Source organism: Myotis davidii, unplaced genomic scaffold (genome assembly GCF_000327345.1).
Source record: "Myotis davidii unplaced genomic scaffold, ASM32734v1 scaffold933, whole genome shotgun sequence".
Classification (NCBI taxonomy): domain Eukaryota; kingdom Metazoa; phylum Chordata; class Mammalia; order Chiroptera; family Vespertilionidae; genus Myotis; species Myotis davidii.
Window position 1 is genome coordinate 1,822,716 of NW_006285240.1, and position 16,688 is coordinate 1,839,403.

The 16,688-nt window shown below is 37.1% G+C and overlaps 1 protein-coding gene across 1 annotated transcript in view; it reads left to right on the forward strand.

Annotated features, from left to right (window-relative positions):
- The first annotated feature begins 1,252 nt into the window (after nucleotides 1-1,252).
- The window catches only part of LOC102758986 (lipase member K), an 18,722-nt gene continuing 3,286 nt past the window's right edge, over nucleotides 1,253-16,688 (forward strand). The window contains exons 1-8 of the mRNA XM_006755860.2: nucleotides 1,253-1,321; nucleotides 2,327-2,441; nucleotides 4,550-4,748; nucleotides 5,866-5,975; nucleotides 7,159-7,295; nucleotides 10,902-11,048; nucleotides 12,870-12,941; nucleotides 15,599-15,670. Of these exons, the coding sequence (XP_006755923.1) occupies nucleotides 1,253-1,321; nucleotides 2,327-2,441; nucleotides 4,550-4,748; nucleotides 5,866-5,975; nucleotides 7,159-7,295; nucleotides 10,902-11,048; nucleotides 12,870-12,941; nucleotides 15,599-15,670 (921 nt within the window). The remainder of the gene's footprint in view (nucleotides 1,322-2,326; nucleotides 2,442-4,549; nucleotides 4,749-5,865; nucleotides 5,976-7,158; nucleotides 7,296-10,901; nucleotides 11,049-12,869; nucleotides 12,942-15,598; nucleotides 15,671-16,688) is intronic.

A 16,688-nucleotide genomic window follows, 5' to 3' on the forward strand; every position in this document is an offset into this window, starting at 1 on the left:
TTCTGTATACAATTATACACTATTGATGTACTTGCCCACACCACTTTATATTAGAACTTTAAGGACGGAATTACCAAAGTTTTAAAATTAGTGTCTCATCTTTTTGCTCTTTACAATGTATCCAGCAGGTACCCCTAATCTTCTATCACATTGCTGAGCTCATAGTCTATGAATATACACTGAGTGGCCAGATTATTATGATCACCCCATCAGTATAATGAAGTGAATTAGTTATGCAAATAATAATAATAAAATCTTGAGAGTATTTGCTTAGGAAGTTTTCAATATTCAGTATTTTTGGAAGTATCAATGAAGTACTGATGGGGTGGTCATAATAATCTGGCCACTCAGTGTATGTCCTTAATCCAAATTTTCCTTTCTGCCCATATTCACACACATCTTCTTGTCCTGGTCTAAATGCTTTTTGGCTCTTAATTATTCTATAATGATAATAAGAATAACGAACACTATATAGCACTTTGTGCCAGGCACTGTTCTAGATTCTTTGTGTATGATCATCACAACAAATCTGTGAAGAGTTACTATTATTATCTTTAATTTATAGTTGAGGGAAATGAGACCCAGAAAGGTTAAGTAACTTCCCCAAAGTTTCATAGCTAGTAAGAGAAAGCATTGGAATTCAGTGCCATGTTGTTAGTCTCGAGTCTAGAGTCTGAGCTTATAACCACTGCTTCATGTGGCCCTATATGTGTACACACCTCTTGAGTGCCTGGCATGGGTTAATACCTAATTTTGTGTTAAGGGCTTGCTTTGGCGCCAAACTTACTTTGGCTTTAATTGTTGTCTTTATCTTTTCCTAGTTGTACAATCTCTGACAGATGGTTAATCTTCTGGAAAATTAGTTTTCTCAACTCCAATGAAGGATATATAGTCAAACCTTGTTTCTCGAAAGTCTCTCATCTTGAACAAATCGGTTTTTGACCAAGTTGTTCACAGAAAAAATGTCTCGGTTGTCCAATCAAACTTTGGTTATCAGCCTGACAACCCTTTCACACTGATACCTCAGTATGACAAAAAGCACCTCTCGGGCGACAAAGGAGAGAAGACTTTTGTTGCTGTTGAAATAGATTAGTCCAGTTTTAAAACATAAAGAGGCAATCAAGAGTGATAATGTTGCTAAGGGTGTGAAAGAAGCAACGATCACAGGCAATGTTGTTGAACTGCATAAACGAGAGAGAAGCAGTTAGCGAATGACAACATTTCGGAGGCAGTGATATATGAACAAGCAAAGATGCTGCAAGCTGGTCTGAAAGACACCACTGGCCTGGACCGAGCACTCAAAGTGATTCCTTTAAGGCTAGTAGGAGCTGGTTCAATAAAGTTAAGAAAAGAAGTGTTTATTTATAGATTATACAGTACATTAGACATGCACTGTATATAAGAAAGGATAAAACAGGGAACCATTTGGGCATCTGGAACCGATTAATTCAATTTGCATTTCTAATGGGGAAAAATTATTCTGTTTTCAAACAAATTGCTTCTCAAACAGCCTTCCAGAACAAATTAAGTTTGAGAACCAAGGGGCCACTATAATTCTATCTGAAAGGCTATACATTGAGATTAATAAAACAGGGGATATAAACCATCTTCTATGCAATCAACAATAGTTCTCCTCTTCTTTATACTGTTGTAGTTGGTATATCTTTTGTTTACCCCTCTGGAGCCACTCTGTATTTTCTTACAATGTTTTCTCTGTCTAAGAGGCTGACCTGTAAGAACTAGGTCAATAAGCTCCCTTGAACTTTCGTTTTTAGACCAGTTCATACAATGGAAACCCTGAACAGGAGATCAGAAGGAAGGAGGAGAGTGCAATTAGATGAGTTCTTGTCCTGGAGGTCACCTTAGGCAGGCTGTCTCTGCTAGAGATCACAGCTCCTCTCAATGTGGCCCTCTCTTCCTGACTTTCTCATGCTGATTCTGGTAACCACTTCTCATCTCCTTTAAGGTAATAGGGAGGTAACACCTCACTTGATACTGGCCTCAGTATCACCTATGGTTTTTCTCATTAGATGTCCACATAATTTCTTGTCAAAACATTTTGAGAATGAGCCAGTGTGTATTAACAATACCAGGCCAGGAGAACCCAGCTTGTATAGTCACCCAACCTTGCCTCACCCCTGCTTTGTATGCATCCATCCCCAGTTTAAAACCCTCTTCAAGTTATCCTGATTTTCCTGCTTTATTCTGTCTCAATACATTGGGGAAGAGTAGGCTGTGGCTGGAAGTACTATATTGCATTGCAGGTATAAAAATCAAGAGATCACAACATAAATATAATATATATATATGTTTTTCCTCTTTTCAGAGCCAAGTTATTTCGTACTGGGGTTATCCTTATGAAAATTATAATGTTGTGACAAAAGATGGCTATGTCCTTGGAATTTACAGGATTCCTCACGGGAGAGGATGTCCAAGAACAGGTAGGGTTTATTTTGTTGTGAAAGAAATAATGCCTAAAGCAGAGATTCCTCGATGTGCTGATAACAGCAAAGCAGTTTTTATTCTAAACAGAGCCGAGTGCCTTCCCATCAAAGGAGGAAAATCATCACCTCCTTCTCTACTACTCTCATTTGTATAACCCTTTGGAATTTTTCCAGAATTTTCCCATACACTATTTAGCCTTTTCTTCTTCGCTTTATCCTCCTTCCTAAAAAGCACAAAAAGAAAACGTTTTTCTTATTCTAGAGATAACTACTTTCCAGCTTAAATCTAGAAACTGAAAGGTCATTTTGATACTTTCTTCTCCCTTACCTCCTATATACAGCCAATCACCGAGATCTATTCATTTTGCCTTCTAAATTTCTTTCTGATTTGTAAACTTCTCTCAGCTTCAATATCGCTCAAGTGTAGGTTAACACATCATTATTATCTATTGCTTCAACTAGTACAATAGCTTTCTAACTGGTATTATATCAGTTGTAATTAGTCCTTCACCCAATTCAATGGAATTTTATGTTCTTAAGTAAATCTGACCCTATTAGTTCTATACTTGAACTTAATGCAAGAGCCATTTCTAGCTCGCTGCAATAGATGTTAATATCGGTAGAGAAAAGAGGGATCCATTTGGCAAGAACTGTACTTTCTTTTCTGATTTTTAGCTCCATTTATTCTTTGGAGTGTTGTATAACAAACTCCCTAACATTAGAAGGGTTAATTATTTAAAGAGACAATCTAAATTGGAATGGTGTTGACTTAATAGAACCATCCACTCCCACAAATAACTCTATTTTTTAAAAAAATATGTTTTTATTGATTTTTAGAAGGAGAGGGATAGAAAGATAGGAACACCAATCAGTGTTCTCCTTCACACCCCCTACTGAGGATTGATCCCACAACCTGGCCATGTGCCCTGACCAGGAATTGAACCTGTGACCTCTTGGTTCCTGGGTTGACATTCAACTGCCGAGCCACACCGGCCTAGCTACTCTAGTTTCTTTATAAATACTCATGAGGACTTTCTTTCCACAAACTTTTATCTTATGATCTCTGCCAGGTAGCTGCCAAAATGCATGAGATGGAAAGCTGCCTCTATAAGAAGAAGCTGCCTGAGAGCTCAGATCAGAGGGGCTATAGACTATAACTGCTATTTGGTGGTACTTAACTTTAGTAGAATTTGGAATACCTTTTCTTTCTGTTTGCTGAAAAGGTGCATAAATGGGCATAGTTCCTTGCTTCCAAATGGCTGAAGGCTCTCTGAGAGTCCATTCTAGCCTACCCAGTCTCAGGAAACTGGTGCAGCACCAAAAGTGACCTTCACAAACCATTTATAAAAGACAAAATAATTCCGGTCACTGGTCACTCTTACCTCCTCTCGAAGTTTCCCAACTTCCTTCTTTTTCTTTTCTGTTTCTTAGTCAAATTGTTTCAATTCTACACTATCAATAGGGCTTTTATACCAAATTAACAATTTTATATTGCATAACATTTCACTTATATTCTTGGATTTTGCTTTCTGAGAGTACAAATTAAATTAAGCTGTGTTTGTAAAATCTAGCATAGTGCCTGGCATTCAACAAATGGCATTTTTATGTTTTTTTGTTATTATTTTGAGAAAAAGTTAGTTTTGCTATCATATACTCTTTGAGGAATAAAATATTATTAATATAAATAATAATAGACCAAATATTTATTGTGCTGGACAGTCCTATGTATTTTAGTTCTAATTTAATTCTTGTGACTACACTATGAGATAACCTTTTATTATTGCCCATTATACAGATAAGTGAACTGAGTTAACAACCATAAAGGTTAATACATAGTAGAATAGATTTTGAACCAGGACTATCTGACTCCAGCTCCTAAAGAATAATACAATACATGATGTAAAATCCAAATTTTACAAAGAAAAAAATAAGACCTAGAGAAGGTAAAAAACTTGCCCAAGTAAGTAGTTCAGAAAGGACTAGACCCTGGGTTTGCCTGGCACCAAATTTCATCTTTTCGTGTATATACTACAGGAAGGCAGGAAAGAGACTTCTCTTATAGACACTGAGAAAGTTGACGTGAAATTCTTTTGCCTGTTTTGCAGATCCAAGACCTGTTGTGTATTTGCAACATGGCTTAGTTGCATCTGCCAATAACTGGATCTGCAACTTGCCCAACAACAGCTTGGCTTTCCTTCTAGCAGATACTGGTTATGATGTGTGGATGGGGAACAGCCGGGGAAATACCTGGTCCAGAAAACACTTGAAATTCTCACCCAAATCACCAGAATTCTGGGCCTTCAGGTAAACCCCGCCCCCCCCCCACACACACACAAAATAAAGTGTGTATTTTGTCATTTATAAATGAATGAACACCCTTTGATTTTTCCCTTTCTGTCCAAATGCATCCAATGGAATTCACAAGAAGAAAACGAATATTTCCACCTCTACCCCGACTTTCTTTACAGGCTCTGAAAAGAAGGCTCTTATGATTGCACTTATGTTTGATTTTAAAACACCACTTGCTGTATGTATGTGTATGCAAAATATATATGCAAAAAAAATCAAAATGCAAAGGTCAGCTTTAGAAAGGTTAGTTCCAAGACTATCACTTTGTCCATATGGACCCCAGAAGAAGTTGATATAGTGTCTTATTAAAGAGGAATTGATTGAGATATGGGACCAGAAACAAGGTTTTAGTTGAAAAGCTTGTGAACCAGACACTCAAATGTTTACTCTCCAAGAAGTGAAAGAACTCTGCCCTCCATCGGAGGACAGTGCGGAAACCTGCCCCTGGAGTCAGGTCTTGGTCATGGGGTCAAACCCCTGTATTCGCATAAGAGCCAAGAACCATACCTTGAAGGTCATTAAAGCACTTTTCCTTTGGCCTCATTCCTGCCTTATACCTGGAAGCGATTTTGCATTTCCTAATTCCACACCCAGTGCAGTTGTGTCATTAAACTATTGCAGATAACGTGATGGTTTACTATGTGAGTGTTTTCCCAACTACACACACGAAAAAAAACCACCTGAGGTGATTGATAAATACTCAGATTACCACGAGTCTTCACTGACTCAGTGTTTCTGGGCTGAGGTCTGCAAAACGGTTTGCTTTTATCTAGGTCATTGTTCTTTTTAAGGGAGTTTGGTAAATCTGTAGAATTAGGTGAAATATGACTGGCCTTTTAGGAAAAGCCTTTGTAGATCTTTGCAAATCAGATTTTTCTGATTCCATTTTCTTAGCAACGTTATTCTTGCAATCAAGGTGACATCCTCAAAAGTCACAGAGACCCATAATATCATATATTGACTCTAGTCTTAATATTTAAGAAAAGCAAATGTCTGCAATGAATGTGTTTGGATATTGCAGGCCTAATAATGAGATATGTTTTTCCAATTTTGTTGTTTTCTTCTTTTGCAGTGTGGATGAGATGGCTAAATATGATCTTCCAGCCACGATTGATTTTATTGTAGAGAAAACTGGACAGGAGCGACTCTTCTATGTGGGCCACTCCCAAGGCACCACCATCGGTGTGTTTGGGGCAGGTGTGATCTGAGAGTGTCAGAGGATCTTCTTCCATATTTATGAAAGGGATCAGGATTTATTCCCTCTGTTCAGTCTCTAGCTTGGGGACTTGAGGTGGAAAACCCTATCCTCTGGCTGATTTTTGAAGATTAAATGAAATAAGAACCACAACAATGATTTCTTTTCCCATTGGACTGAATCTATGTAGATTCATAATGATGCCAGAAGGATTATTTATAATTCTCTCATAATACATACATGTATTTATTTTGAGAGAATTATTTATCTATGTGCACAACAAACAATTTCCAGACACTGGGTAAGAAATAAATATGGTAGACATCTTTCCTTTAAAGATCTCGTAGTCTAGAGAAGACACCAAAAGGAAAGCAGAAAATTATAAATCCCACTGATTATATGCCACGGTTAGTGTGCCTTTCACTTCCCAGGGTGCCCTGGGCTAGAGTGGATGTGGATGGGGCCATGCCTCAAAGCCATGAGACACTTCACTCCTTTCACTGCTCCCCATTCAGCTACAGACCTCAGCAATGCCAACAGCATTTCCCCCAGTCTCTTTTCTATATCTTAATCCTAATTAGGTTTCTAGTATATGTCTGAACTATACTAGGCACCTTACATACATTCTCTCATTGAAAACTACAGACATGTGAAACCATTATCATTCATATTTTACAAATGGTAATATAGAGATCCTTTCTAATGGTGATACTGCCAAATAATATGTATGTATTTTCACCTTCAAAAGAATCATTCCATGAGGATTCTATTTTCCACATTTACAGATTAAGAAAACTGAGACTTATACAGGGTAGATAACTTACCCAAATCTTCACACAGCTGGTAAATGGGAAGCCAAAATTATAGCTCAGTTTTGTCTGATACTAAAGACTGTGGTTGAGCAGTAATGGTCCTAGGAATTTACCTAGACATACCCCACAAGGGATATTTGAACCCTCTCTGCAACTCTTTTCCTCTCTGGAGACAGAAAACACTTTATTCTGTATTAGCCAATTCCATTCCTGAGAAATTTAGAAAAATCCTTCCTACAAATGGTGTTTACTCTGAGTTATTTTATATTTGTTTTGTTGTTGTTTTTAATATAATACTTCTGCTATCATTTAAGATAGATTAAGAATTGTTATAAACTAGTGTCTTCTTCCCTTTCAGCTTTCATAGCATTCTCTACAAATCCAGAGCTGGCTAAAAGGATTAAAATATTTTTTGCATTGGCTCCAGTCATTACAGTGAAATACACCCACAGTCCTCTGAGAAAATTAACAAATCTTTCCAGAGAAGGAGTCAAGGTATGTGACTTCTCCAGTTTAAATCTGTAGAATGAAAACTAGCTCTGTTCCCACTGATTTCAATAGAAGGAAACCAAGTGACATTTTACAAACCTCTGAGACTATAATAAGTGTTGGAGGTATCCATGTACGCTTACTGTTGATGTGCAATTTTAGTAATAGAGTTCAGGGGGCTCACTCTGATGCCATTCTACCCTATTATCTTCATCAATGTCTTCTCTCTCATGTATGTCATTCCTCAGTTACAGATAAAGCAAATGCTGAATTGAGTAATTGATTTGTTTAATCTAGTAGGTTAAATTTCTCCCCAGTGGCCCCTGGTTTCTGAGGGGCAGTATGAGTAGTGGTTGAGATCACAGTGTGAAGCCAGATGGGGTCTTTGACCCCAGATTTTTCTACTAGCTGACAGCTAGCTAAACTGATCATTTATCAAGGAGAATTGGTCTATGTGTATTGGTGTTTTTTCCTGTTGCGTATTAATATGGCTTCTCCCCTACTAGACAAAAGGTAATCACAGTGTATAATTGAAATCAATGATTTCAATTAAAGCAAATAAAGCTGAGACAATTTTTATAGAAGCCAGGGATTTTGATTGGTAAATAATAATAATAATAATAATAATAAGCAAATTAACCTATGATGAGTCAATTCTATACTTATACAACCCAGAACCACAATAGCAGGAAAACCACTAAGCAACATGGAAAATGCTCACATTTCCCTCTTGTGCCATAGAGATTCAGCCGAGACCGGGCCCTATGCTGGGTAATAGCTTGCTAATTTATTTTAGCATTTCCACACAGTTAAAAGATATTTTGAGATGGTGGGCTCTTTCTATTTTTCTCAATTTGTACAACTCTGCTTCAGCTTTCACATGTTTTGAAATGCCGGTGGCGTAGTGCAGTTCAATTCAATTCTGTGAAAATATATCTAGGAGCTACTATTTCAAAAGCATAGCATCAGAAAATGGCTATGTCTATAAAGGTACATTCAGCTGATGGATATGACTGAAAATTAGGGTGCATGTGACAGTCATGGTAGACTTGGCTAGGGACAGTAGGGGACAGTAAATGGAAAGCAATTGTGTCATGTTAAGGAGTTTAGATTTTTCTTCTGTTAGTAATGAGAAGCCAATGAAGTATGTTAAGCAGAGAAATGGCTTGATCAGATTTGTAGTTTTCGAAAGGCTACCCTGAAAGAGCTTTAACTCCAATAGAGGAGCTACCACATGTGACCCACTAATTCCTAATTGTCTCTCTCTTCTCTAAATTATAGCTTGCTTTGACCCTTTGCTTTCTTTTAAACATATTATCTACAACAATAAGGATTATTAATATTGCCTCCATTTCTTGAAAGAAGAATTTGAGTTTCAGAGAGGCTAAGCATTCTGTCCCAAATCACCTAGTGAACGGATGACAGAACCAGAATTTGAATCCAGATCTGATCAGACCATCCATGGCCAGTGCCCTTTTTATATGTTGTCATTTTCCATGCCAACCCGAAGAAGTCAGTCTTAGATCCTTATGCAGCCAAACAGGCTATCGAATCCAATATGTAATTTATGGAGCTCAGCTATTGAATCCAGTCCATGTTCTGCTTGGCCAGCCATGTGCCCTGGCATGGGGCCATGTGTGCAGAATAAAAGGGGAGAGGGCTTTTCTAATTCTCATACAGGTGCCCAAAGAGTTAACAGAAAAAGCATACCTCTATACTGCTATGAGACAAACATGCCCCCTCCAGAGCAAACTTGGAATTACAGTGACAAGTCAGCATGTTTACCACTCTCCAAGTGGATGCTATATGGCTACTTAGTCTGCATTATTACCCTCCCTTTTAGGTTAAAAGAGCAATTATTTATTCTTAGGTAAATGTGTGGTCCTTTAGCTGAGTCATTCATGCATGGACATAGCAGTGGAGTCAAGTCAGAGACTACCATGCTAATTCACTCTGTCTTTAGGAAAGTCAACTCTCAGAACAAAGAACAAGGACCCCTTATGATAGCTATAACCTCTTTCTTCAATAGTATTTCCCTGGTTGATTACTCTCTGAATTGGCTGTTTTCTTTCACATGAATTTTCTGCCAAGTGTGGATGACCAAGATATTGGTAAATGAAAAACAAAAATGTCCACTGAGTTAAATCAGATCCTGCCTTCTACTTTAACTTATTCCTGTGGAGATCTATTTAGGTTATCACACTTGAGAACATAGATGTCAACATTCTATTAAAAGATAGGTACTATTAAAAAAAACAAATAAAAAAAATAAAAGATAGGCACTATTATTAAACTACCATGTAGACAGTTATATAGGAAGAGTTACAATTTGTGAAGTGGATTAACCCACTGATTGGGATAAAGTGAATAAGAGGCCAGAATAAATTAGATAATTTCTGCAATGGTTAATTATTGTTTGTCAGACCTAAAGAAGTATCATTTGAATGAGTTTAACATATTGTAGCCTCTCCCTTCTTTCTTTATTTCCTCCCTCTCTCTGGCACTAAGGGTTATATTAAGTCATGACGTATCATATACTTCATTAATATTCCATGGAATATAAGATATTCCATTGAATGAAGATTATCTTTGACTGTATAAGGTAACTATTTTTTGAACTCAGAATTTAACAAATTATAACCAGTAGGAATTTACTAGATCTAGTTTACCAGAGATAGTGTAACACATTGTAAGGTATTTGTGTAATAAAAGTAAATGCTATTTATTGTTGTCTTTTAGTCAATTAATGAAGGATTCCAGGAGCGAGATATGACAGTTGTATTTTGGGTGTGGTTTGTTTTTTTTTTACTATAAATGGAGGTTTCCAAAAGTTTTAAGAATAAAAGGAAATCTTTTCAGCTTTATATCTAGTTTATGATCCTAAGATTATAAAACTAGTTATTATTTTTTAAAAATGCAAGGTTGTACTTATATGCAAGGAGTTTAGATATTAATTTATGTTTTAATTTCAAGAATTAAATTAAATTTCTTAAAGTTCAAAAGATAAGTTAAACTTACCTGTACCATTGCTTGAAAATTCCATTAGTAGAGATTCATTTCTTTGGGTTCAGTTTTTGCCTCTAGAGTTCATTAAAAGATTTTGCAAGGAATGACTCTTTAAGTCTGTGTCAGTCACTAAATATAATAATAACATTGTATTTGGAATGTTTACTGGGTTCTAGAAAATGCACGGGGTGCCTTTTAAACATGACCTATTATCTTCACAGCAGTCCTACTTAGTGCATATTAAGTTTCCATTTTATAGTTGAGAAATTTCAGGATAATAGAAAGTAAATACTTTCCTAAGGTGTAAGAGACAGAGCCCAAAATCAAACCAAAGTATCCCGTATGCCAAAGCCTTAACAGTGTTCTGTGGGGACTCATTTCTTAGGGGGCATTACAAAAATACTCCAAGTAAAGGCTCTTGGGAAAAGAGGTGAGTTGGAAGAACTACAAGGGCAGAATTTAACAGAACTCCCAGTTTCACTGAGTTAGTTATAAGTACTAAGCAGATGTCATCTTCTGTCCAGTACTTATCTGAATTAACACTCATTCTCCACTCTTGACATGCACATCTATGAAATTTGATTGTGTCTTAAATTGAACTTGCAGGTGTTATTTGGTGACAAGATGTTCTCTCCTCATACATTTTTTGACCAATTCATTGCCACCAAAGTGTGCAACCAGAAGCTATTTCATCGTATTTGCAGCAACTTCCTATTTTCTTTTTGTGGATTTGACCCAAAAAACTTAAACATGGTACGTGTAAATAGTTGGGTTGGGAAAGCAAATGTTTTGTTAAACAGCAGTTAGGAGATTTCATTCTAAATTGCATACAAACTACATTCAAGATCTGCTTTTTTTGTCTCTGGAAATGTAATTAGCATGTTCGTGGCTTCCCACCAAAGCTGAGTCCACCTGGTTTCGTAGGAGGATTTGAGAAGAAGGTTTTTTGCTGAAAATTCTCATCAACTCTAGCTAGTGGCCAAAGCACTACATTAAAAAGTCCTTCCCTTTGACTATGGCTATGGTTTTGAAATTAATCTTGCTGTGCTTGATTGAGCCTTATCTCAGACCTACTGAAGTAGAATTTTAGGGAGTGAGCTCAGGTGTCTCTATTTTTTAAATCATTTTTTTTTTACTTTCATAAGTGATGCGGAAATGGCCATTTTGTGAGCCCCTTCTTTAACCCAAAGGGATAGAGGGGTGGCTCTTCAATGACAGCTGTACATTCACTGTTTAAGGGATATTGAGACGAATAAATGTTAGAGTTCTTGCCAGTCCTTTCCAACTGAACTGAGATCCTTTCCTTTTTTTTAGTTACCACTAGCTGACCCAGAGTGGGAATGAAAAAGAGAGGAAGTTACTGTTTACTCCCCAGCCAGGGAAGAGATATGTTTGTAACCAGAGACAAAGCTGAAGTTGATTTCCACCTATGTCACAGATTCTGCCCAGAGACTTGTATCTCTCTGTCAGTGGAAAGCACTGATTAACACTGTCCTTGCTTTCAAGCAAGATTTATAAAAGATTGTTTATGCAAAACATGTTTTAGCCACTGCCTTTTCACATCTTAGGGAATCCATGCTTGCCTATCACTTAGATGGAAGCATTTCATGTAGGTAAAGGTAAGTAAAAAGACCTTTAAGCAAACTCAATAGAGATAATTTCAAAAGCACCCTCTCAACATGGTTTGAGAGTTTGCTAAAGAAAAACTTCACAAAATAACACAGTGGAACATAAATGGGGGGGGGGCTGTTGTATATTTATATAGTAAGAATGCCTTTTTTCTCACTGTTGGGTATTGGACTATGGAATATTACAATGCCTGCAAGAATGTTTATTTTAGTACAGTATAACCAGGAATACCTAAACAGAGCGTTTGTAGAACTTTGAAAAAATACACATGTCCAGAACTCAGTCTTAGAGATTTTAATATTGATTCTAGGTTTGGGTAACTCATAAGTAGTTGTATTTTTTTAAGCTCCAAGATATTTCTGATGTCAACTTTGGTGGAAAAATAACTCTTTTATATACTAAAAAAAAATGCAATTGAAATTATGAAAAAAAATCAAGGGTTTTTAAAATTCAGAATAAATTTAAGAGTTAGTGGAGGTTAAAATATTGGATGGATTATGTCCCACAAACTTTCAAAGAGCCTTGCAGAATATTACCACATTTTAAAAATCAGATGACAAAGTGAACACTCAGATTTGTTCTCAATGTCTTACAACGAACAACTTTCTCAGAATGTCTTTCGGGACATGACATTGGGTGAAGAAGAAGGTCAATGACTTCTTGTCCTCTTAGACCTGTCCCAGGCAAGACTGGAAAGAAAATCTGTATTATCTTCTGTCTTTGACGAGTGGGAGGCTCTCTGTGGGCTCTATGAGACACTGCTCAGGACAGAAGAACAGAGCTAAGGGAAGGGAAAGTTCTTAAAGGTGGCCTTCTTTGGATAATGAGTCATCAGAGGTTACGCTATATGTTTATTCCTAAAAGAAAAACAGAGAAAAGATATTCACATTTACTTGTGATGTGATTATATGATGAGCCTTCAAATGAGACATAATCTCTTTACAGAGTCGCTTGGATGTTTATTTGGCACATAGTCCGGCAGGAACATCTGTTCAGAACATGCTACACTGGGCCCAGGTACGTGCTTCCTGTTTCTGATGTGAGACACACACATCTCTGCAAGATCCCCAAGGAGAGCTCCCAGAGAACTCCCTGCAGGGTTTTGCAGGCACCTGCCACTGTCCAGTTGGTGTTCTAGAATCAGCGTGAACTCATGCGGATTTCCTTTACACCCTTCTAGTCTTCACATCTTCGGTGTCTGGAATTGGGCTTGGTTCCTAGACTTATTCACTGACTTCTGATCCTTAGATTACTCCAAACTGCTTTTTCTAGGAAAACTTGTATTTTCTCCTCTTGGAAATCACTAGCTTTAATAGAACTTTAGGTGTCATGACATAGACTATTTCACCCTCCAGTGGGCATATAGGCCATTTCAGAGTGTGAAAATAATTCAGAGAAATAAATTAGAGAAAATTAAATATTAGGTAGGGATTAAAATAGATTAGTGTTGTCTACTTTTACCCCCAGCTTTGTATGTGCATGTATTATTCTATTACTCAATATTTGACAAGCTCAAAGGTAAGTCAAATTCGATTAGTATAGTTGTCTGACCCAAGTGTGTGTGTGTGTGTGTGTGTGTGTGTGTGAGAGAGAGAGAGAGAGAGAGAGAGAGAGAGAGAGAGAGAGAGAAACTTCCCAAAGTTTATATATAGCTGAGATCTCTAGGAATTTAACCTACACACTGTTCTTTGCTTTAAAATTTAGAATCACTGCTATAGATAGCCAGACACACTAGCTGAGAGTTTCGGAAACTCTTTGAAGAGTTCTACCTTCAGGAGATAAGCCTTCACACTCAAATAGGGAAAATGAAGTTTGAGTCATAGGGCCTCCTACTGGTGAGGAGACGGAGCCTCTCGACGGGCATGACCTTCCAGACAATGCAACTTCAATTTCATATTTATTGAGCACTTACTATGTGTTCTTCTGCTATTTATGTACATGGTTTCATTCAGTATCATCAAATTCATTCTCATAACAATCTTTCAATAAAGACATCGATATCTCCATTCTACAAATGGAGGCTCCTCCAGTTGCAGGCTCCTCCCTGGCCTGGGACCCTGGTCAGGGCTCATGCAAGAGGCAACCAATTGATGTGTTTCTCTCACATTGATATTTCTCTCTGTCTTTCCCTCTCTCCTCCACTCTCTAAATAGCCAATCCCTTACACATGCACAGCTGACTCTTCTTAAAAAGTACCCTTCTCTGGCAGGAAGTCCTCTTCAGGATAGAAATAAAGGTGGGGGATAAAATATTTGGTCATCAGTTACATAGACAAAGATGCAGATGATGGTAGTAATATTAGTGAAAAGAGATTTATTGAAAAAATAGGTTTAGAGAAGATAAAGATCTTGTCCTGGACCTCCGGTTCAATATTCTGTTAAGCCAGGATTCAAACCGGGTCTGTTTGATGCCAGAATCCAAGTTCCTAGCTAGTACTGGCTATTGCTTCCCATTGTTGAAAATTTGCAGAATTTCAATAACAAAAGGTTGCTGCCTCTGTCAATACAAATCTGATGGGAATCATTTAAAACTAAAAATCAAGTTTAAATCAATGAGTGTGAAAAAAACCTTTAGAGCCCTAACCAGTTTGGCTCAGCAGAAAGAGCATAGGCCTGTGAAACGGAGGATCCTGGGTTCGATTCCGGTCAAGGGTATGTACCTCAGTTGCAGAGTCCTCCCTGGCCGAGGCCCCTGGTCAGGGCTCGTGCAGGAGGCAACCAATCGATGTGTTTCTCTCACATCAATATTTCTGTCTTTCCTTCTCTCTTCCACTTTCTAAATATCAATAGAAAAATATCCTCGGGTTAGGATAAATAAATAAATAAATAAATAAATAAATAAATAAATAAATAAGTGAGTGAGTGAGTTTAAAAAAAAAACACAAAAAACCTTTAGAGTAGTCAGAATAATTTAATGAAGTGCTTGGTATAAAGGTAAAAATTATCTGTCTCTTCTAATTGGCATGGGTGGCAAATAACAGAAAAAGGAACCCCTAGGTGTATGAATGTTTCTATCCCAACATCTGATCTAAAATTAAAATGCAAACATAGGCATGCATGGCACCTCAGACATGCAGCCTGTGGCCACATTACTGATAAGGCGGCAGGATGTTTGGCCTTGCAGACGAAAGGACACAGCCATGCCACACCTCCCACAGGAAGCACTGAGAAGTTCTGTGCATAAACATTCCTTTCAATAGTAACAAACTTGTTTAAGAATAATGAGTAACATTGTAATATCTTAGACCACCTGATAAGGATAGTAAGGTTTAAAGTTGTTTAAGAATAATGGCAGTCATTTTTTAATGTAGGGGCTACATAGGTGGTGCCTTTAAAAATTATGTATAAAAATTCCTTAAGCCAAGATATTTAAGAATCATTCTGTTCAGCATCTTCTAAAAAATGTCTGAGTATAGCCTTGTAACACTTAAGGGCATTGCAGTCTGAGGATTTTCATTGGAAAATTATAGGGGGGAATATAAGCTTGATAATCAGTTTCATTAATTAGTATAAATTTGTATCATTGTTATTTGGCTTATTAGTCTTTATGAAATTTTCTCATGTGCTAAAAAGTGGAACATAATGTCAATCTTCTCTGTATATTTCTTGTTTACTGTCTCTAAATCTATGCTTTTATATTATTTTAATGTGTTTATTCTTTTTATTTTGTTATAGGCGGTTCATTCTGGTGTGTTCCAAGCTTTTGATTGGGGAAACCCTTATCAGAACATGATACACTTCCAACAGGTATGATACTAGCAATCATCAGTTGCATATTGCAAATGAACTAATAGATATAGGGTGGGGCAAAAGTAGGTTTACAGTTGTGAGTATGCAAAACAGTTTATTCTTGTATTAGCATGATTCATCATGTTATTTTTCATATGAACAACTATAAACCTACTTTTGTCTCTACTCATTAAGCACTTAGTAGGTCCCTAACTATGCCAGCTATTTTATGTAGATCAGATGTTACTTACTGGTTTCTTACCATGTGCTGTATCATTATTTTTGATCTTCATAATGACCTTGCAAGGCTCAGAGGGATTAGGTAAATTGTTGAAATTATTTAGCTAGTAAAGAACCAAAATATGATCCAGGGATTTCTGGATCTAAAGTCCATTCTTCTTCCAGTATCTTCTCAAAAAAAGAGAGAGAAAGGAAGGAAGGAAGGAAGGAAGGAAGGAAGGATGGAAGGAAGGAAGGAAGGAAGGAAGGGAGGGAAGGGAGGGAGAAAAGAAAGAAAGGAAGAAAGAAAGGAAGAAGAAAGAACTCTTAGCGCTTGAGACCATATTTTAAAGAGAGAAATAAAGATACATAATTTATGTTTCTAGAACATATTCTCTGACTTCTTATCCATCTCTCATAAAATGAGCTAACACTGTCTTATTAACACTGTCTTGGAAAGTCATTTGCTATTCATTTTTTAATAAACAGTAAAGGATAATTAAAGATACACCAAACAGAAATATTCCCCTCAGGAAGAAGCAGTGCTATCAGACAGAGAATGGTATGTCAAGATATTTCCTGACATTATCTGTGAAAACCGGGTAGGGTACATGCCTAGGTTGAGGGCTTGATCCCCAGTAGGAGGCGTTCAAGAAGCAGCAGATCAATGTTACTCCCTCTCCCCCTCTCCCTTCCTCTCTCTCTCTCTCTCTCTCTCAAACATAATAATAATTTTTTTTTAAAAAAGATACAAGGGTTTTACAAATCAGGGCTGAGGAAATTTGGAAACTTTTTCTCCTCCTGACAGGCCGGGCCC